Source organism: Engystomops pustulosus, unplaced genomic scaffold (assembly GCF_040894005.1).
Source record: "Engystomops pustulosus unplaced genomic scaffold, aEngPut4.maternal MAT_SCAFFOLD_201, whole genome shotgun sequence".
Taxonomy (NCBI): domain Eukaryota; kingdom Metazoa; phylum Chordata; class Amphibia; order Anura; family Leptodactylidae; genus Engystomops; species Engystomops pustulosus.
The window spans coordinates 78220-100383 of NW_027285081.1; the positions used below are offsets into that span (position 1 = coordinate 78220).

Below are 22164 nucleotides of genomic sequence, written 5' to 3' on the forward strand. Positions count from 1 at the left end.
TCCAAATCCTCGTGCCTGTATGAAAACCCCCCTACACAAGGGACATATTTATGCAACACTCTATTAATCCTTTTTCTAATTTTTTCCATAAAATCATATTCCCCGCGCCACATGAGGTGTGGGATTATTTCTGAAAACACTAAAATTGTATCAGGAAGAAGGCATCTTAAAAGGGCAATATCTTTTTTCATCTCCCGTATTAAGTCCAATGTCTTGACCCTACCCAAGTCATTTCCACCTAGATGTATGATCAAAACATGTGGACTGGGACATATTTGCAATAATTTTTTAACTTCTGATATTAATCTTTTCCACCTTAAACCTCTAATACCAAACCATAACACATTAAATAATTCAGGATCAAAAGACAAGTTCTCCGAGTAGCGCCTTCTTCCAGCTCTTTTCTGAGCCCAAAAAATATAGGAGTGACCCACTATCCAAATAACTATCCTGGGACCTAAAAAACTAAATATTATTTGGGAAACAGTAGATTAGGTCTTACATAAGATTTAAAACGACGGGACTCCCATCTACCAATTCGCCTTATCATAGCATCATTAAGGCCTAAACGTGCTGCCTCAGTTGCTGCACCAATTCGATGAAAATTTTAAATCACCTAAACCCATACCCACCGTACATTTCCTTAATATCACATTAAATTGATACACCGTGACATGAGACAAATCCCTATCTAATAATAAAGGACCCTCTAACAGCAAGACAATTCTCCATATTATAAACAGGACATAACTTCTGATCATCTAACCTAAACAAAGTAACCATCTACCCTTACCTTGATGATCTGTCTTAGATTTTCTTAAAAGAAGAGACACAGCAGAAAGCTCCAAACTCACATCTTCAAACCTAAATCCTGAACAAACTGATTTGCTGCTACAAACTAGCTCACTAACACGTAAAGCTGCAAAGAAAGCCAAAACAATCTAAACAAAGTTACTTCAAAATCATCCCAGCACCCTAGGCAAAAATCCAATTAACTGCAACAAAAGGTCCACAGAGACGGGCCTCCTCTTACCTTTTACTATTGATATGCGGTGATGACCTTTTAACATCTGTTTGACTGTAAAATGCTCATTAGGACTTTTATCTACTAACTTAAAGAAAACCGATATACCAGCTAACAATAGAAGAGTATGCTAACTGTCTCACAAACAAATAATAAACTCAAGCACAGATCCTCTTGAAAATAATCAACCGTTAAAGAATTACAAAACGCCACCCATTCCTTCCATGCGGCTGAATAGCCACCACTGTATTAGGAGCTAAAGAACATTTCATTTTGTGGCTAATTAATCCCAGATCAAGCTCCACACATGCGTAGGACAAGGAATACCTTCCAACTCCGCCTCTGGCACCAGTTGATGAAACTTCGTGAACTGAAATCGAGATAATGAGTCAGCTATCACATTTGATACACCCGGCACATATTTTGCTTTCAACCAAATATTAAACTTAAGACAACACAAAACGAGGTGCAGCTTAACAGTCACGTCACATTTAGAAGATAAAGTGTTAACAGCATAAACCACACCTTGATTATCTGAGTGTAACAATATCCTGCCCCATATTACCATTGATACAATAACTGGAAATAATTCAAGTAATACAATATCCCTTACAACCTTATTATGAACCCACGAATCAGGCCATGTTTCTGCTGACCACTGACCATTCCCAAAAGCTGCATAGCCAATGCTCCCTGACGCAGCTGTAGACAAAGACAATGCGGAAGCATCCTCAAACTCATATTGCCAGCAGCTATGTCCATTGAATTTAGACAAAAATTCAGGCCACATGCTCAAATCTTCTTTCAAAGTACGAGACAATCTGATATGGGCATGTGGAGACTTTAAGCCCCGTGTAGAAAGTCTACTATTAAACACCCTGCCCATTGGAATAATTCTAGTGGCAACATTCAATAAACCCAGCAGCGACTGCATCTCCTGTACAGTCACTTTCTTCTTTGCTAAAAACAGAATCAACATTGATTTTATCTTTTCTAGAGATGAGCGAACATACTCGTCCGCGCTTGATGCTGGTTGGAGCATTAGGGTACTCGTAACTGCTCGTTGCTCGGACGAGTATTTCGCCCGCTCGAGAAAATGGCAGCTCCCGCCGTTTTGCTTTTTGGCGGCCAGAAACAGAGCCAATCACAAGCCAGGAGACTCTGCACTCCACCCAGCATGACGTGGTACCCTTACACGTCGATAGCAGTGGTTGGCTGGCCAGATCAGGTGACCCTGGAATAGACTAGCCCCTGCCCGCGCTGCTCGCATCATTCTCTGTCTGGATGCCGCTAGGGAGAGAGCTGCTGCTGGTCAGGGAAAGCGTTAGGGTGTTCTATTAGCTTACTGTTAGGCAGGAGTGATTCTACAAGAACCCAACAGTCCTTCTTAGGGCTACAATAACGTTATACTTTTTTTTTTATTATTTGCTTGTGGCTGGGCTTGCTGGCACTAGTAGTGCAGCTAGTACCATATTGTGAGGAATTAGCAGGGGGAGTTGCTACCGTTGTGTTTAGCTCTTAGTGACGCACATACAGGGGCGGACTGGCCATAAGACCCACCGGGAGAAATCCCGGTGGGCCGACTGGTTTAGGGCCGGTCCGGGGCCGGTCCTGTACTGGTGGGGCCGGTGGGAAAATAAAAACACATTAAACTCACCTCTCCGACGCTCTGACGCTGCTCCCCTGCTTGATTCCAGTCCGGCCGCGGTGACAACAATGTACGCCCCGGCGTCGCACAGACCATGACGTCGTCAAGCAGCTGACGTCATGGTCTGTGCGACGCCGGCTTGTACGGAGCTGTCACCGCGGCCGGACTGGGATCGAGCAAGGGAGCAGCGTCAGAGCGTCGGAGAGGTGAGTTTAATGTGTTTTTATTTTTATGTACTGGCGTGGGGGTGACATTATACCAGGGGCAGGAGCTGTATACCAGAGGCTGTTATTGTATACTGTGGCTATGGGCTGTATTACTGTGGCTGTGGGCTGTATTACTGTGGCTGTGGGCTGTATTACTGTGGCTATGGGCTGTATTACTGTGGCTGTGGGCTGTATTACTGTGGCTATGGGCTGTATTACTGTGGCTGTGGGCTGTATTACTGTGGCTATGGGCTGTATTACTGTGGCTGTGGGCTGTATTACTGTGGCTATGGGCTGTATTACTGTGGCTGTGGGCTGTATTGCTGTGGCTATGGGCTGTATTACTGTGGCTATGGGCTGTATTACTGTGGCTATGGGCTGTATTGCTGTGGCTATGGGCTGTATTACTGTGGCTGTGGGCTGTATTACTGTGGCTGTGGGCTGTATTACTGTGGCTATGGGCTGTATTGCTGTGGCTATGGGCTGTATTACTGTGGCTGTGGGCTGTATTACTGTGGCTGTGGGCTGTATTACTGTGGCTATGGGCTGTATTACTGTGGCTGTGGGCTGTATTACTGTGGCTATGGGCTGTATTACTGTGGCTGTGGGCTGTATTACTGTGGCTATGGGCTGTATTGCTGTGGCTATGGGCTGTATTACTGTGGCTGTGGGCTGTATTACTGTGGCTATGGGCTGTATTACTGTGGCTGTGGGCTGTATTACTGTGGCTATGGGCTGTATTACTGTGGCTGTGGGCTGTATTACTGTGGCTGTGGGCTGTATTACTGTGGCTGTGGGCTGTATTACTGTGGCTGTGGGCTGTATTACTGTGGCTATGGGCTGTATTACTGTGGCTGTGGGCTGTATTACTGTGGCTGTGGGCTGTATTACTGTGGCTGTGGGCTGTATTACTGTGGCTGTGGGCTGTATTACTGTGGCTGTGGGCTGTATTACTGTGGCTGTGAGCTGTATTACTGTGGCTATGGGCTGTATTACTGTGGCTATGGGCTGTATTACTGTGGCTATGGGCTGTATTACTGTGGCTATGGGCTGTATTACTGTGGCTATGGGCTGTATTACTGTGGCTGTGGGCTGTATTACTGTGGCTGTGGGCTGTATTACTGTGGCTGTGGGCTGTATTACTGTGGCTATGGGCTGTATACCAGGGGCTATGGGCTGTATACCAGGGGCTATGGGCTGTATACCAGGGGCTATGGGCTGTATACCTTGTATATTCTTGTACATAGGGGGCAGTATTGTAGTAGTTATATTCTTGTACGTAGGGGGCAGTATTATAGTAGTTATATTCTTGTACATAGGGGGCAGTATTATAGTAGTTATATTCTTGTACATAGGGGGCAGTATTATAGTAGTTATATTCCTGTACATAGGGGCAGTATTATAGTAGTTATATTCCTGTACATGGGGAGCAGTATTATAGTAGTTATATTCCTGTACATAGGGGGCAGTATTATAGTAGTTATATTCTTGTACATAGGGGGCAGTATTATAGTAGTTATATTCCTGTACATAGGGGACAGTATTATAGTAGTTATATTCTTGTACATAGGGGGCAGTATTATAGTAGTTATATTCTTGTACATAAGGGGCAGTATTATAGTAGTTATATTCTTGTCCGTAGGGGGCAGTATTATAGTAGTTATATTCTTGTACATAGGGGACAGTATTATAGTAGTTATATCCCTGTACATAGGGGGCAGTATTATAGTAGTTATATTCTTGTACATAGGAGGCAGTATTATAGTAGTTATATTCCTGTACATAGGGGGCAGTATTATAGTAGTTATATTCTTGTACATAGGGGGCAGTATTATAGTAGTTATATTCTTGTACATAGGGGCAGTATTATAGTAGTTATATTCCTGTACACAGGGGGCAGTATTATAGTAGTTATATACCTGTACATAGGGGGCAGTATTATAGCAGTTATATTCTTGTACATAGGGGGCAGTATTATAGTAGTTATATCCCTGTACATAGGGGGCAGTATTATAGTAGTTATATTCCTGTACATAGGGGGCAGTATTATAGTAGTTATATTCTTGTACATAGGAGGCAGTATTATAGTAGTTATATTCCTGTACATAGGAGGCAGTATTATAGTAGTTATATTCCTGTACATAGGGGCAGTATTATAGTAGTTATATTCCTGTACATAGGGGGCAGTATTATAGTAGTTATATTCTTGTACATAGGGGGCAGTATTATAGTAGTTATATTCTTGTACATAGGAGGCAGTATTATAGTAGTTATATTCCTGTACATAGGGGGCAGTATTATAGTAGTTATATTCTTGTACATAGGGGGCAGTATTATAGTAGTTATATTCTTGTACATAGGAGGCAGTATTATAGTAGTTATATTCCTGTACATAGGGGGCAGTATTATAGTAGTTATATTCCTGTACATAGGGGGCAGTATTATAGTAGTTATATTCTTGTACATAGGGGGCAGTATTGTAGTAGTTATATTCTTGTACATTGGGGGCAGTATTACAATATATTTTACTTAGGGGCAGTAGTATTATTATACTAGTTACATTCTTGTTTATTGGAGAAGGTATTGTAGTATGTTTTTAGTGTACATATATGGCAGTATTAAGTTGTGTGCTCTTAAAATAGAAGTGTTATTCCTTTACAAGGAGGCAGTATGAGTGTCTTTCTCTGTGGTGTACATGTTGATTTAGACCATCTACTAACAGTTTGCATGGAGTTTAGTAACTCCACCCACATAACAAGGCCACGCCTACTTGTTTTGACCCAGCCCACAGAATGGGGCCACTTTTACAGTTTTTTCCAGGGCCACTTTAAATTCCCAGTCCGCCCCTGCGCACATATCCACCTCAAACACCAAAGTGGGAAAATTTATTAGGGGTTTGATTTCAATTAGGCACAGTCTGGCAGTTTCTTTTTATTTTACGTTTATTTTTTTAATAACTCAGTGTCATCTCATCTGGCATAGCAGTGTGCTTTCATACTTGGCTAGAAAATAGCAATCGGAGAATCCAAACGGCTTACTTACGCATACAGTAGCGTTCTATATATTTGATTTCTGGTTGATCTGCTGGTGGCTGTACTTGCTGCAGTGCATCTACTAGCAAATTGTGAGCAATTTGGAGTGAGACTTGCGACCGCTGTGTTTTGCACTTAGTGACGCACATATCCATCGCAAAGACCGAAGTGGGAAAATTTATTAGGGCCCGGGGTTGGATTTCAATTAGGCACAGTCTGCCATTTCCTTTTTTATTTTACATTTATTTTTTCATAACTCAGCGTCATCTCATCTGGCATAGCAGTGTGCTTTCATACTTGGCTAGAAAATAGCCATAGCAATAGGATAGCATCGTTTGGTTTTAAAAACTAAAAAACACACAAAAAAAAAAAAACACAAAAAAAAGTTAAAAAAAAAATTAAAGTTATAACTCTCATTTTCAAAATGTTTAACCCGAGGGCTAGGGGTAGAGGACGAGGGCGGGGACGTGGGCGTCCAACTACTGCAGGGGTCAGAGGCCGTGGTCCTGGGCGGGGTGAGACACCACCTGCTTATGAGGGAGCAGGGGAACGCCGCAGAGCTACACTCCCTAGGTTCATCATGTCTGAAGTTACTGGGACTCGTGGTAGAGCACTGTTGAGGCCAGAACAGTGCGAACAGGTGATGTCGTGGATTGCCGACAATGCTTCGAGCAATTTGTCCACCAGTCAGTCTTCCACGCAGTCCACCCATGTCACCGAAATCGGCACTCCTCCAGCTCCTGCACCTCAGCCTCCTCCCCCCCAGTCTGCCCCCTCCCAGCAAAATTTGCCATTTGAACCGGCATACTCTGAGGAACTGTTTTCTGGACCCTTCCCACAGTCACAAACCACTTGTCCGGTTGCTGATGAGCAATTTTCCGATGCCCAGGTTTTCCACCGGTCGCAGTCTGTGGGTGATGATGACCTTGTTGACGTACTGGAAGAAGTGTGTAAAGAGGTGTCCGACGATGAGGAGACACGGTTGTCAGACAGTGGGGAAGTTGTTGTCAGGGCAGGAAGTCCGAGGGGGGAGCAGACTGAGGGATCGGAGGATGATGAGGTGACAGACCCAAGCTGGGTTGAGAGGCCGGGTGAACACAGTGCTTCTGTGACGGAGGAGAGTCCTCGACCAGAACAGGTTGGAAGAGGCAGTGGTGGGGCCAGACGGAGAGGCAGGGCCAGAGCTGGTGCATCAGCGCCAAATGTGTCAACTAGTGAAGCTCCCGTGGCGAGGGCTCCTGCGGCGAGGGCTAGATTTTCAGAAGTCTGGAGGTTCTTTAAGGAAACACCGGATGACCGACGGACTGTGGTGTGCCACATTTGCCAAACCAGGATCAGCAGGGGTTCCACCACTAATAGCTTAACTACCACCAGTATGCGCAGGCATATGAATGCTAAACACCCCACTCAGTGGCAACAAGCGCGTTCACCTCCGGCCGTACACACCACTGCTCCTTCCCCTGTGTCAGCTGATAGTCAGCCCCCTGCCCAGGACCCTGCCACAAAAACCCCATCGTCGCCTCCACGATCCTCCACAGCATCCACCAGCGTTCAGCTCTCCATACCCCAGACGCTGGAGCGGAAACGCAAATATAGTGCAACCCACCCGCACGCCCAAGCCCTTAATGTGCACATCTCCAGATTGCTAAGCCTGAAGATGCTGCCCTATAGGCTAGTAGAGACCGAGGCCTTTCGCAGCCTCATGGCGGCGGCCGCCCCTCGGTATTCGGTCCCCAGCCGCCACTACTTTTCCCGATGTGCCGTCCCAGCCCTGCACCAGCACGTGTCAGACAACATAATCCGTGCCCTGACCAACGGCGTTTCTGACAAGGTCCACCTGACCACGGACACGTGGACGAGTGCTGCCGGGCAGGGCCACTATATATCGCTGACGGCACATTGGGTTAACTTGGTGGAGGCTGGGACCGAGTCTGACCCTGCGGCTGGTCATATACTGCCGACGCCGAGGATTGCGGGGCCTACCTCGGTCCAGGTGTTTCAGGCCTACTATGCCTCCTCCTCCTCCCACCCCTCCTCCACCTCCTCCTCCGAACGACCATCCGTGGGCATGCCGCCATCAGTCGGTAGCTCTAGGCACAGCAGCAGTGCCGTCGCTAAGCGACAGCAGGCGGAGCTCAAACTGCTGAGCCTAGGTGATAAAAGGCACACCGCCCAAGAACTATTACAGGGCATCACGGCGCAGACTGATCTGTGGCTGGCACCGCTGAACCTGAAGCCAGGCATGGTTGTGTGTGACAACGGCCGTAACCTGGTGGCGGCTCTGCAACTCGGCAGACTGACACATGTGCCATGCCTGGCCCATGTGGTAAATCTGATAGTTCAGCGTTTCCTCAAGACATACCCCAATCTGTCTGATTTGCTCACGAAGGTGCGCCGCATCTGTGCGCATTTCAGGAAGTCCAGCACAGATGCTGCCACTCTCAGGGCAGCGCCGCCTCCAACTGCCCGCTCACCGACTGTTGTGCGACGTGCCCACGAGGTGGAATTCAACATTAACCATGTTATCCAGAGTTTACCAGCAGCGCAGAGCGATTGTAGACTGCCAGATGTCAACTTCCACCAGAACTGGTAGTCAGGTCAGTCACCTTCCTCAAGTCTACAATGAGGAGTGGACGTGGATGTCTGATATCTGTCAGGTGATGAGTAACTTTGAGGAGTCAACACAGATGGTCAGTGGCGATGCCGCCATCATCAGCCTCACCATCCCGCTGCTTGGCCTGTTGAAAAACTCTCTGGTCAGCATGAAGTCGGAAGCTTTGCGCTCCTCACAAGAGACGGGGGAAGAAGATTCCCTTGTTGATAGCCAAAGCACCCTCAGGTCTGTTTCTCAGCACATATCGGGGGAGGTGGAGGTGGAGGAGGATGAGGAGGAAGAGGAGGAGAATGTTGGCGAGACACAAGAGGGGACCATTGTTGAGTCCTTCACTGTTGAGCGTGTATGGGCAGAAGAAGAGGAGTTGGAGGAGTTGGAGGAGGAGGAAATGGACAGTCAGGCCAGTGAGGGGAGTGAATTCTTACGCGTTGGTACTCTGGCGCATATGGCAGATTTCATGCTAGGCTGCCTATCCCGTGACCCTCGCGTTCAAAGAATTTATTCCAGCACCGATTACTGGGTATTCACTCTCCTGGACCCACGGTACAAGCAAAATCTTTCCACTCTCATCCCTGGAGAGGAAAGGAGTGTGAGAATGCATGAATACCAGCAGGCCCTGGTGCACAAGCTGAAACAGTATTTCCCTTCTGACAGCGCTAGCGGCAGAGTGCATAGTTCTGCGGGACAAGTAGCGAGGGAGAGTAGGCGAGCAGGCAGCTTGTCCAGCACTGGCAAGGGTACGCTTTACAAGGCTTTTGCCAGCTTTATGTCACCCCAGCAAGACACTGTCACCTGTCCCCAGTCTCGGCAGAGTAGGGCTGATCTTTACAGAAAGATGGTGAGGGAGTACGTAGCTGACCATACCATCGTCCTAAATGATCACACAGCTCCCTACAACTACTGGGTTTCAAAGCTGGACATGTGGCACGAACTGGCGCTGTACGCCTTGGAGGTTCTTGCTTGCCCTGCCGCTAGCGTCTTGTCCGAGCGGGTTTTCAGTGCAGCTGGTGGCATCATCACCGATAAGCGTACACGCCTGTCGACTGACAGCGCTGACAGGCTGACGCTTATCAAGATGAATAAAGCATGGATTTCTCCTAATTTCCAATCTCCAGCAGGTGAAGGAAGCTCAACCTGAATAATTTATCCACTCCTCCTCCTCCTCATTTTCCTCCTTCTCCTGCTCTTTGTACAGTAAAGCAGAGGAAACTGGCTATTTTTTGACAGGACCCACTGGCTCTAGCTATAGTACTTTATGCATTTAATTTTTATGGAGGGCCACCGACCCGGTCCTCTGTTTTAAACAATTTTTGGGAGTGCCACATACAGGCACTCAATCTATTCAATTTTTCTGGAGGGCCACCTACCTGCTCCTCTGGTTTGAAAACTTTTTTGGACTGCCACATACAGGCACTCAATCTATTCCATTTTTCTGGAGGGCCACCTACCTGCTCCTCTGGTTTGAAAACTTTTTTGGACTGCCACATACAGGCACTCAATCTATTCCATTTTTCTGGAGGGCCACCTACCTGCTCCTCTGGTTTGAAAACTTTTTTGGACTGCCACATACAGGCACTATCCAAATTGAATTGTCTCCATAGCAGCCTCCACACGTTGTCTCCATTGCTACCTCCAAAAGTCGTCCATATAGCTGCCTCCATACATCGTCCCTTTATCAAACGAGGTGTGTCAGGCCGAAATTTGGGTTGTTTTCATGGATTCCACATCAAAGTTGTTAACTTTGTCGCCACCCTGCTGTGTTATCCACAAAATACACTGGCAAACTTTTACCATTTACGGATATTATTTCAGCGCTTCTTGCGCATCTGTTTACATTCCCCTCACCCGCCATATCCTAAACTTATAAGAACACTACTACACTTGATCTTATACAAAAGGTTCTTAGAAGTGCTGTTTGGGGAGTAGCCTAGAGACAGGGGTTTGGATTGGCGAAAGCTCGCCTGGCAGCGGAGCGCCAGCTCCATGCCAAGAACCAACTAACATAGTTTTAACTGCAGCACCTTTAATCTACTACTAGTTCACTGCCTCCATACATGGCCGCCTTATCAAACGTGCTGTGTCAGGCAGAATTTTGGGTTGTTTTCATGGCTTCCACAACAAACTTGTTAACTTTGTCGCCACCCTGCTGTGTAATCCTCAAAATATACTGGCAAACTTTTATCATTTACCAATATTATTTCAGCGCTTCTTGCGCATCTGTTTACATTCCCCTCACCCGTCATATCCCAAACTTATAAGAACGCTACTACACTTAACTTGGTGCAGGCTGGGACCGAGTCTGACCCTGGGGCTGGTCATATACTGCCGACGCAGAGGATTGCGGGGCCTACCTCGGTCCAGGTGTTTCAGGCCTACTATGCCTCCTCCTCCTCCCACCCCTCCTCCACCTCCTCCTCCTCCGAATTACCATCCGTGGGCATGGCGCCAGCAGTCGGTAGCTCTAGGCACAGCAGCAGTGCCGTTGCTAAGCGACAGCAGGCGGTGCTCAAACTGCTGAGCCTAGGTGATAAAAGGCACACCGCCCAAGAGCTATTACAGGGCATTCCACATCAAACTTGTTAACTTTGTCGCCACCCTGCTGTGTTATCCACAAAATATACTGGCAAACTTTTTTCATTTACGGATATTATTTCAGCGCTTCTTGCGCAGATGTTTACATTCCCCTCACCCGCCATATCCCAAACTTATAAGAACAGTCATATTTTAGAAAGAATGGGGAATAAATATAAAGGCATGAGTATCGTGTCACACATCTAAAAAACATTTGAAATAAGATGTAAGACAAGAGATGTGCAAAAAAGACACTGAAAATTTATTGAATATAACATTAAAACAAACTTAAAAAACCCAATGAAGGGTACAAACCACATAACAGTCCCCAGTACAATATAATATAAATAGATGCAGCTAAAAGGTAAGTAGTACAATATTAAAATGCACAATATATGTATCACATACGAGATCGGACCATGACAATAAATGTAGAGTAAACAATAAACATGCATAGGTAGCTGTCATGGACGGTAACACATATAGTGGGTCCAAACCTGAATAAAGTGCAGTGCATAGACATACAAACGGCTACATTACCATAAATAAGCAATTGAACCTGGGGATGGATGGCGTTCATCCATCCCCAGGTTCAATTGCTTATTTATGGTAATGTAGCCGTTTGTATGTCTATGCACTGCACTTTATTCAGGTTTGGACCCACTATATGTGTTACCGTCCATGACAGCTACCTATGCATGTTTATTGTTTACTCTACATTTATTGTCATGGTCCGATCTCGTATGTGATACATATATTGTGCATTTTAATATTGTACTACTTACCTTTTAGCTGCATCTATTTATATTATATTGTACTGGGGACTGTTATGTGGTTTGTACCCTTCATTGGGTTTTTTAAGTTTGTTTTAATGTTATATTCAATAAATTTTCAGTGTCTTTTTTGCACATCTCTTGTCTTACATCTTATTTCAAACTTATAAGAACGCTACTACACTTGATCTTATACAAAAGGTTCTTAGAAGTGCTGTTTGGGGAGTAGCCTAGAGACAGGGGCTTGGATTGGCGAAAGCTCGCCTGGCAGCGGAGCGCCAGCTCCATGCCAAGAACCAACTAACATAGTTTTAACTGCAGCACCTTTAATCTACTACTAGTTCACTGCCTCCATACATGGTCCCCTTATCAAACGAGCTGTGTCAGGCAGAATTTTGGATTGTTTTCATGGCTTCCATGTTAACTTTGTCGCCACCCTGCTGTGTAATCCACAAAATATACTGGCAAACTTTTATCATGTACCGATATTATTTGAGCGCTTCTTGCTCACCTCCTTTGGTTCCTCTCTGCCACCCATTGGTTTGAAGCCTGAGTCCATTTAGGGTATGTCGCCATGCCACTCTCTAGCCTGCCGCTGTTGCCGCTGCCTCTGCATGCCGTCCCCTATAGTGTCAGGGTCAATTATTGGATGTTTTAGATGCTATCTAGCCTCATTCTGTCACTCTGTCATGGCCATGCTATTGCCCATAATTTTGGCATAATGGTGCGATTAAGCAGCCTCAGAGGCATCCATGCATGCTGCCCCTGCTGTTTCCTGTCCATTTCCGCGGTGTTTCCATCCTTTTCTGAGGTTTCCCGGTGTTTGGCCAAGCTTCCCTGTGCAGAGCCTTGGTCGCCTTGAAAAATGCTCAAGTCTCCCATTGACTTCAATGGGGCTCGTTATTCGAGACGAGCACTCGAGCATCGGGAAAAGTTCGTCTCGAATAACGAGTACCCGAGCATTTTAGTGCTCGCTCATCTCTAATCTTTTCCAATTTACAAATTGTCAATCTAAATTCCATCTCAACTGTATCAATGACAATACCTAAAAATTCTAAAGTATGACAAGGAAAAACTCTTTTCATCTGCAATAGGGACACCGAACAACTTCATTAACTCATGAAACAGTAACTTATAACAAATAGATGATTCCGAAGGTCCAATGAACAGAAATCATCCAAGTAGTGTAACGTACTACCCAGAGAGACTTCCCGCTCGACAGACCACTGAAGGAAAGAAGAAAAAGTTTCAAAATAGCTGCAGGACATGGAGAAACCCATCGGCAAACACCGATTATTAAACTGAAATCCCAAAGAATTAAAACCATTAGGGTGAAAGTAACCTAAAAGCAGGTTTTATATCTGCCTTGGAGAGTAATGCCATCCTACCATGCATCATCAAATGAAGCGTATCCCACAGAGGCTCGTCCTTATTCTACTTGGTCATGTAAGACAAATGGTGTATCAATCTGAACTCACCAACTTCTTTTTTAGGTACCATCCCCAAAGGGGATAATCTAAAATTAGCAAAAGGAGAGGAAACAAAAGAAATTCACATTAATAGACTTCAAATTATCCACCCAACAACATCCATGTCCATTAAATTCTGGAACAGGAAAACCAGATGTAAACCCGTCAATAATAAACTTAGCTCTCTCCTGATCTGGATACATTTTTTCCCAGGGGAGCATTTTTTCAGCTTCCCTGGAGTCTATGCTTTGATAGAAGGCTGTTGCTGAGTGGACTGGTTATTCCTTTTATAACACCGGACATAGGGTGGGCGCCTCCACAAAAAGCACATTCATGTTTATATCTGCGATTCGTGAGCCATTTGCATAAAGGCGAAGCAAACCCCTTTTTTGATAGGAGACTGTGTGGAGCTTGTCTGCCTTGTGTGTGGAGCTTGTCTGCCTTGTGCGTGGAGCTTGTCTGCCTTGTGCGTGGAGCTTGTCTGCCTTGTGTGTGGAGCTTGTCTGCCTTGTGCGTGGAGCTTGTCTGCCTTGTGTGTGGAGCTTGTCTGCCTTGTGTGTGGAGCTTGTCTGCCTTGTGTGTGGAGCTTGTCTGCCTTGTGCGTGGAGCTTGTCTGCCTTGTGCGTGGAGCTTGTCTGCCTTGTGTGTGGAGCTTGTCTGCCTTGTGCGTGGAGCTTATCTGCCTTGTGTGTGGAGCTTGTCTGCCTTGTGTGTGGAGCTTGTCTGCCTTGTGTGTGGAGCTTGTCTGCCTTGTGTGTGGAGCTTGTCTGCCTTGTGCGTGGAGCTTGTCTGCCTTGTGCGTGGAGCTTGTCTGCCTTGTGCGTGGAGCTTGTCTGCCTTGTGCGTGGAGCTTGTCTGCCTTGTGCGTGGAGCTTGTCTGCCTTGTGCGTGGAGCTTGTCTGCCTTGTGCGTGGAGCTTGTCTGCCTTGTGTGTGGAGCTTGTCTGCCTTGTGTGTGGAGCTTGTCTGCCTTGTGTGTGGAGCTTGTCTGCCTTGTGTGTGGAGCTTGTCTGCCTTGTGTGTGGAGCTTGTCTGCCTTGTGCGTGGAGCTTGTCTGCCTTGAAGGAGTGGCCCGCTAACCCAAACACCTTTATCCTTTACCCCCCATTGAACTGAGGGATAGACTGCTAACTTTTGCCTAAAAGATTCATCATAACTATACCAAGCCGTACCGCCAAAATTGCGATATGCATCAAGTATAATATCTGCATGTTGGAAAAGACCCATTGCTTTACTTGGGAACTTCTCAGTGAGAATTGCTGAATATATGAAAAAAGCTTGCATCCAATTAAAAATGTTTCTAGGCAAAGTGCGTCTCCTTTCATCATCACTCTCCTTTTTATTATCGTGCTTTAAATGCTCCTTTGAGGATGGTAAGAGAGACATTAAATCCTTAATAGAAGCTGCAAGGTGGAAACCTAATGGAGACACTTCACAAGTTGTGACTTCTTTCAGAGATGTCTCAGCTGCTCCAAAACCATTCTCAACATCAGGCATAACTCCCGCTCCATTCATAGGAGAAGCATTGTGCGACCACACACCCGCTATGGATGCTGTAGCTGCCTGATTTCTCACCCACAGCTGCAGCCTCCTGGCTGGGCGCCCTCTGCTGGCCAGACCTCGCGCTGTTGCTGCTACCATCCAGATCTCCTACCTCAGTACATACCTCCAGCCTGGAGGCGCCCAGCTGAGGCTCCCTGCGTTGCTGTCGCTGTGGTGCCGCCTCCCTGCAGCCTGCTGATGTGGCTCTATGCTGGGTCACCTCCTCCGATGCTGAGGCCCACCTTCCGCCAGCTGGCTCCGCCCCCTCACGACTCTCAGTAGGCAGCCGGCTAGAGGTCCCCTTCTGGGTCCTCTCCCGCTCTTTTTCTATCAGGGGGCGGACTGTAAGCACTCCTGCTCCTCCGCAATCTCTTTGCCGGAAGTTCCGGCTCACCACTGCTTCCGCCTGCTGCCGCCCTCGGCCGCCTCTGTGATGGCCCCGCTTCATCCTCTTCTGGCGCCGGCTCCAAGAGCATTACATCTTCAATGGCTTCACCCGCTGGCGCTATGGAAGATCTTTGCAATGCGCCAGCAGGATCTTCCATTTCTGATGCCGAGCTCCGCAAGCAGGTCTGAGCCATTCTTCTCCTCCTCCTTCCAGGGCTTTCTTCTTCATCAGCTCCCGCAGAAAGTCGTCCATCCTGTCACCGCTGCTCTCTGAAGGTCTTGAAAAACTGGCCCAGAAACCCAGGTGACAGCTCCGTATACTCAGTAAGGGCGGCCAGCTACCAATCAGCTGACCGCCTACTAGATTTCACCTGGAGACAGGAATGCCATTGACCCGGCTGATTACCAATCACAGCTGATCTTGCCTAACCACCAATCAGGTGGCATTATTTTCATGAGGAGAATTGCAATAAACATCACACAAAAAAGAGCGGCAAAATTCAACTCATTAACCCTTTCATGAACAAAAAAACAATATCTCCAGGGATTGTGTTACCATGTATCCCCTTCAAAATAATTTCAGGGGCCCCTATGCATTACATGTGTGTAACCACAGTCATTCCTTCATCCGCCAGGATTGGGATCTGTAACATTAACTTTATTGATTGTGATTGAATAATGATTAGTCATCTGACCTGATCTTTCATTCGTTTCCACCTCCTCATAGTTGGGGCTTAATTTGCATAAAGGACGGTTCAGGTTCTGCCCCTCCCCCAGATTGTATGTTTGCCCATAGCCGCTCCACCTCTTGTTTGGCGTAGTGGTAGTAGTGGTGGTAGTAGTAGTGGTAGTAGTAGTGGTAGTAGTAGTGGTAGTAGTAGTGGTGGTGGTAGTAGTGGTGGTAGTAGTGGTGGTAGTAGTGGTGGTAGTAGTAGTGGTAGTAGTAGTGGTAGTAGTGGTAGTAGTAGTGGTAGTAGTGGTGGTAGTAGTGGTGGTAGTAGTGGTGGTAGTAGTGGTGGTAGTAGTGGTGGAAGTAGTGGTGGAAGTAGTAGTGGTAGTAGTAGGATCACTGACCTCCATATACACATATGGATCCACTTACTGTCCGGTGCCATTAGTGGTGGCTTTTCCTGCAAAGTTTAAGGATCAACAAAATCTTCATCCAATGTCCATCGACCAACGAGATGTCACCAGTCCAGTACAGGAAAACGGGTTACGGCACCGGATCACTAATGTCTAGAAATCCAGTCCTCGGGTAAAGATGTTAGAACTGCAAAATTTAAGACAAAGATCTGTGTTAACTAGCCGTATGGCACAGATGTGTGGGGGGGAGGTAAGTAGAGGGCTCACGGGCTGAGACCTCTTCATACACAGGTGGGGGTTGTTGCATATTGTAGCAAACGCCCACCACTAATAACCGTGATCGGTACTTGCACCAATCACATCTATTAACTCTTCCAGTGCCGCCGGCAGCAATAAAAAGATGGCGCCGCATGGATGCTGCCATCTTGGATCCGATTGTCGTTCCTCCGAACGTCATTGGAGGGGTGGCGATCGGTTTCCATGACGGTTTCTGAAGATTCATGAAGTTACCATAAGCCAGTGGCAAAAATACTGCAAAAATGGCATATACTTTTACTCCATTTTACATCACATAAAAAATGTAATAAAAAGTGACCAAAATGTCGCACAGACCTCACGATGGTAGAAATGAAAACATTGGGGGTCATTTACTAAGGGCCCGATTCGCGTTTTCCCAATGTGGTACCCGAATATTTCCGATTTGCGCCGATTTCCCCTGTATTGCCCTGGGATTTTGGCGCACGCAATCGGATTGTGGCGCATCGGCACCGGCATGCACGCGACGGAAATCAGGGGCGTGGCCGAACGAAAACCCGACGGATTCGGAAAAAGCGCCACATTTAAAAACGGAAAATGTGTCCGTCGGGACACAGTTACCTTCACTCAGCCGCCCTCGGTGATTTCCAGCGCGTTCAGATGCTTTTCAGCGCAGCAGCGCCACCTGGTGGACGGCGGAGGAACTACCTTATTAAATCCCGGCCGGACCCGAATCCAGCGCAGAGAACGGATCGCGAATGGACCGGGTAAGTAAATCTGCCCCATTGGCTCGTTTCACAAAAAATAACCCCTCCCCCAACTCCGTGCACTAAACTATGAAAAAGTTATTAGCGTCAAAATGTTTTTTTCTTTTTCGTACACAATTGTTTAACTTTGGAAAATGAATTAACTGGTTGGCGCCCGGGTCCCGCTGAATGGAGAGGGCTCACAGCAATGCCGCCGGCAGCCTCAAGAGACGACAGCGCATGGGCTCTGCCATCTTGCTTAGGATCGTCGCTCCCCGTGACGTCATCGGGGAGCAGCGATCCGTCTCCATGGACGGATGGGTTTCGTTTTAACCCATTCATTACAATGCGCTAATTGCACATTGTAATGAATGAGGAGGAAAATCCCCATATACTGCCATACTGTAGTATATGATGGGATCGTACAGACACCCTAGGGTTAAAGTCCCCTAGGGAGTCTGAAAAATAGTAATAATAAAAAAAAAAAGTTTAAAAAACCTAAAAATTCAAATCCCCCCCCCTAGAACTGATATTAATATAAATAAACAGTAAAAATCATACACACATTAGGTATCGCCGCGTCCGAAAATGCCCGATCTATCAAAATATATTAGCCTTTTTTCAATGCGTTTAACCCTGTAATGGAAAATGGCGCCCAAAGTCGAAAATGGCACTTTTTTGCCATTTTGAAAAATATTAAAAAATCTATAAAAATTGATCACAAGGTCGTACAGTCCTAAAAATGACATCATTGAAAATATTATCAAATGTCGCAAAAAAGGACACCACCCACAGCTCCGTACAACAAAGTATAAAAAAGTTATTAGCGCCAGAAGATGGCAAAATAAAAAAAAAAATTGTACAGGAGATTTAAATTTTTGTAAATGTATGAAAATATTATAAAACCTTTATACAAATTTGGTATCCCCTTAATCATACCGACCCAAAGAATAAAGCAGACGCGTCATGTGTGGCGCTCAGTGAAAGCCGTAATATCCAAGCCCACAAGAAAATGGCGCAAATGCGTTTTTTCACCATTTTCACTACATTTGGATTTTTTTTCCCGGTTCCCAGTACACGGCATGGAATATTTAATCCCATCACTATGAAGTGCAATTTGTTACGCAGAAAACAAGCCCTCGCACAGCTCTGTACATGGAAAAATAAAAAAGTTATAGATTTTTGAAGGTGGGGCGTGAAAAATGGAAATGAAAAAACAGGAAAGGGCCCGGTCCGGTTAAAACGCAATAAAACCGATAAATCCGGTATCACCGCGATCACACCGAACCACAGAATAAAGCAGATGTGTTATTTGTCGCGCAGAGTAAAAGCCATAACAACTGAGCCCACAAAGAATGTGACGCAAATGTTTTTTCCCAATTTTTCCATGTTTGGAATTTTTTTCCAGTTTCCCACTACATGGCATGGAATAATAAATAATGTGATGGAGAAGTAAAATTTACTTCCAGCACGTGGGCCACAAATGGGTGAGAGGGCGGGTCCAGCACGTGGGCCACAAATGGGTGAGAGGGCGGGTCCAGCACGTGGGCCACAAATGGGTGAGAGGGCGGGTCCAGCACGTGGGCCACAAATGGGTGAGAGGGCGGGTCCAGCACGTGGGCCACAAATGGGTGAGAGGGCGGGTCCAGCACGTGGGCCACAAATGGGTGAGAGGGCGGGTCCAGCACGTGGGCCAGAAATGGGTGAGAGGGTGGGTCCAGCACGTGGGCCACAAATGGGTGAGAGGGCGGGTCCAGCACATGGGCCACAAATGGGTGAGAGGGCGGGTCCAGCACGTGGGCCACAAATGGGTGAGAGGGCGGGTCCAGCACGTGGGCCACAAATGGGTGAGAGGGCGGGTCCAGCACGTGGGCCGCAAATGGGTGAGAGGGCGGGTCCAGCACGTGGGCCGCAAATGGGTGAGAGGGCGGGTCCAGCACGTGGGCCGCAAATGGGTGAGAGGGCGGGTCCAGCACGTGGGCCGCAAATGGGTGAGAGGGCGGGTCCAGCACGTGGGCCGCAAATGGGTGAGAGGGCGGGTCCAGCACGTGGGCCACAGATGGGTGAGAGGGCGGGTCCAGCACGTGGGCCACAGATGGGTGAGAGGGCGGGTCCAGCACGTGGGCCACAGATGGGTGAGAGGGCGGGTCCAGCACGTGGGCCAGAAATCGGCACATAAAAATCTGTCCCTCTCCTACTCAGGGAGAATGATGTGGGCGGAGTTTTATGGTTTATGATTAATATTATCACAATTATTATTCATGTACAGTTTTCTGCATGATTTGTTCTTCTCTATTATAAGACTATTCTTCCTACTTGCAGGGAACTGTGCGGTGCTGAAGCCGTCAGAGATCAGTCAGAACACGGAGAAGCTTCTTGCTGACGGTCTCCCTCGGTACCTGGATAAGGTTGTCTCTCCTGTGTCATTCATCATCTCACCAGAACATCGGGGGTTAATGAGTGAGGGGGTCACTAACCTCCCCCTATTATTATAATTAATAATTCTGTTATTTATATAGCGCACACAGATACCGCAGCGCTGCACAGAGCTTGTCACATCTCCCTGTCCCCAAAGGGTCACAATCTAATCACCTACCAGTATGTATGGAGTGTGGGAGGAAACCGGAGGACCCGGAGGAAACCCACGCAAACACCGAAAGAACATATAAAGTCTTTGCAGATGTTGACCTGGGTGGGATGTGAACCCAGGATCCCAGCAAGGCTGTAGTGCAGACCACTGAGCCACCGTGCTGCCCAATACTGTATAGTGGCAGCAAATCTAATCACTGCATTGTACAGGAACTTCTAATCCAGTCCTCCACAATAAAATATGTATTCAGAGTGTCCCTATATACACTGTATACACAGAGAGGCGTCCCTATAGACACTGTATACACAGAGAGGCGTCCCTATAGACACTGTATACACAGAGAGGTGCCCCTATAGACACTATATACACAGAGAGGCGCCCCTATAGACACTATATACACAGAGAGGCGTCCCTATAGACACTATATACACAGATAGAGGTGCCCCTATAGACGCTATATACACAGATAGAGGTGCCCCTATAGACACTATATACAGAGAGGGGCCCCTATAGACACTATATACAGAGAGGGGTCCCTATAGACACGATATGCACAGATAGAGGTGCCCCTATAGACACTATATACACAGAGAGTCGTCCCTATAGACACTATATACACAGATAGAGGTGCCCCTATAGACACTATATACACAGAGAGGTGTCCCTCTAGATACTAAATACACAGAGAGAGGTGTCCCTATAGACACTATATACACAGAGAGGTGTCCCTATAGACACTATATACACAGAGAGTCGTCCCTATAGACACTATATACACAGATAGAGGTGCCCCTATAGACGCTATATACACAGAGAGGTGTCCCTATAGACACTATATACACAGAGAGGTGTCCCTCTAGATACTAAATACACAGAGAGAGGTGTCCCTATAGACACTATATACACAGAGAGGTGTCCCTATAGACACTATATACACAGAGAGGCGTCCCTCTAGATACTAAATACACAGAGAGAGGCGTCCCTATAGACACTATATACACAGAGAGAGGCGTCCCTATAAACACTGTATACACAGAGAGGCGTCCCTATAGACACTATATACACAGAGAGGCGTCCCTATAGACACTATATACGCAGAGAGGGGCCCTATAGACACTATATGCACAGAGAGGCGCCCCTATAGACACTATTTACACAGAGAGGTGTCCCTATAAACACTGTATACACAGAGAGGCGCCCCTATGGACACTATATACACAGAGAGGTGTCCCTATAGACACTATATACGCAGAGAGGGGCCCTATAGACACTATATGCACAGAGAGAGGCGCCCCTATAGACACTATATACACAGAGAGGCGCCCCTATAGACACTATATACACAGAGAGGCGCCCCTATGGACACTATATACACAGAGAGGCGCCCCTATAGACACTATATACACAGAGAGGCGCCCCTATGGACACTATATACACAGAGAGGCGCCCCTATAGACACTATATACACAGAGAGGCGCCCCTATAGACACTATTTACACAGAGAGGTGTCCCTATGGACACTATATACACAGAGAGAGGCGCCCCTATAGACACTATATACACAGAGAGGCGCCCCTATAGACACTATATACACAGAGAGGCGCCCCTATGGACACTATATACACAGAGAGAGGCACCCCTATAGACTCTATATACACAGAGAGGCGTCCTTATAGACACTATATACACAGAGAGCCGCCCCTATAGACACTATATACACAGAGAGAGGTGTCCCTATAGACACTATATACACAGAGAGGCGTCCTTATAGACACTATATACACAGAGAGAGGCGTCCCTATAGACACTATATACACAGAGAGCTGCCCCTATAGACACTATATACACAGAGAGAGGCGTCCCTATAGGCACTATATACACAGAGAGGCGTCCCTATAGGCACTATATACACAGAGAGAGGCACCCCTATAGACTCTATATACACAGAGAGGCACCCCTATAGACTCTATATACACAGAGAGGCACCCCTATAGACTCTATATACACAGAGAGGCGTCCTTATAGACACTATATACACAGAGAGCCGCCCCTATAGACACTATATACACAGAGAGAGGTGTCCCTATAGACACTATATACACAGAGAGGCGTCCTTATAGACACTATATACACAGAGAGAGGCGTCCCTATAGACACTATATACACAGAGAGCTGCCCCTATAGACACTATATACACAGAGAGAGGCGTCCCTATAGGCACTATA

The 22164-nt window shown here is 46.7% G+C and overlaps 1 protein-coding gene across 1 annotated transcript in view; it reads left to right on the forward strand.

The window, feature by feature from the left end:
* LOC140109487 (aldehyde dehydrogenase family 3 member B1-like) overlaps positions 1-22164 on the forward strand; it is a 61071-nt gene that overhangs the window by 22860 nt on the left and 16047 nt on the right. Inside the window, exon 5 of the mRNA XM_072132015.1 lies at positions 19672-19757. Within this exon, the coding sequence (XP_071988116.1) occupies positions 19672-19757 (86 nt within the window). The remainder of the gene's footprint in view (positions 1-19671; positions 19758-22164) is intronic.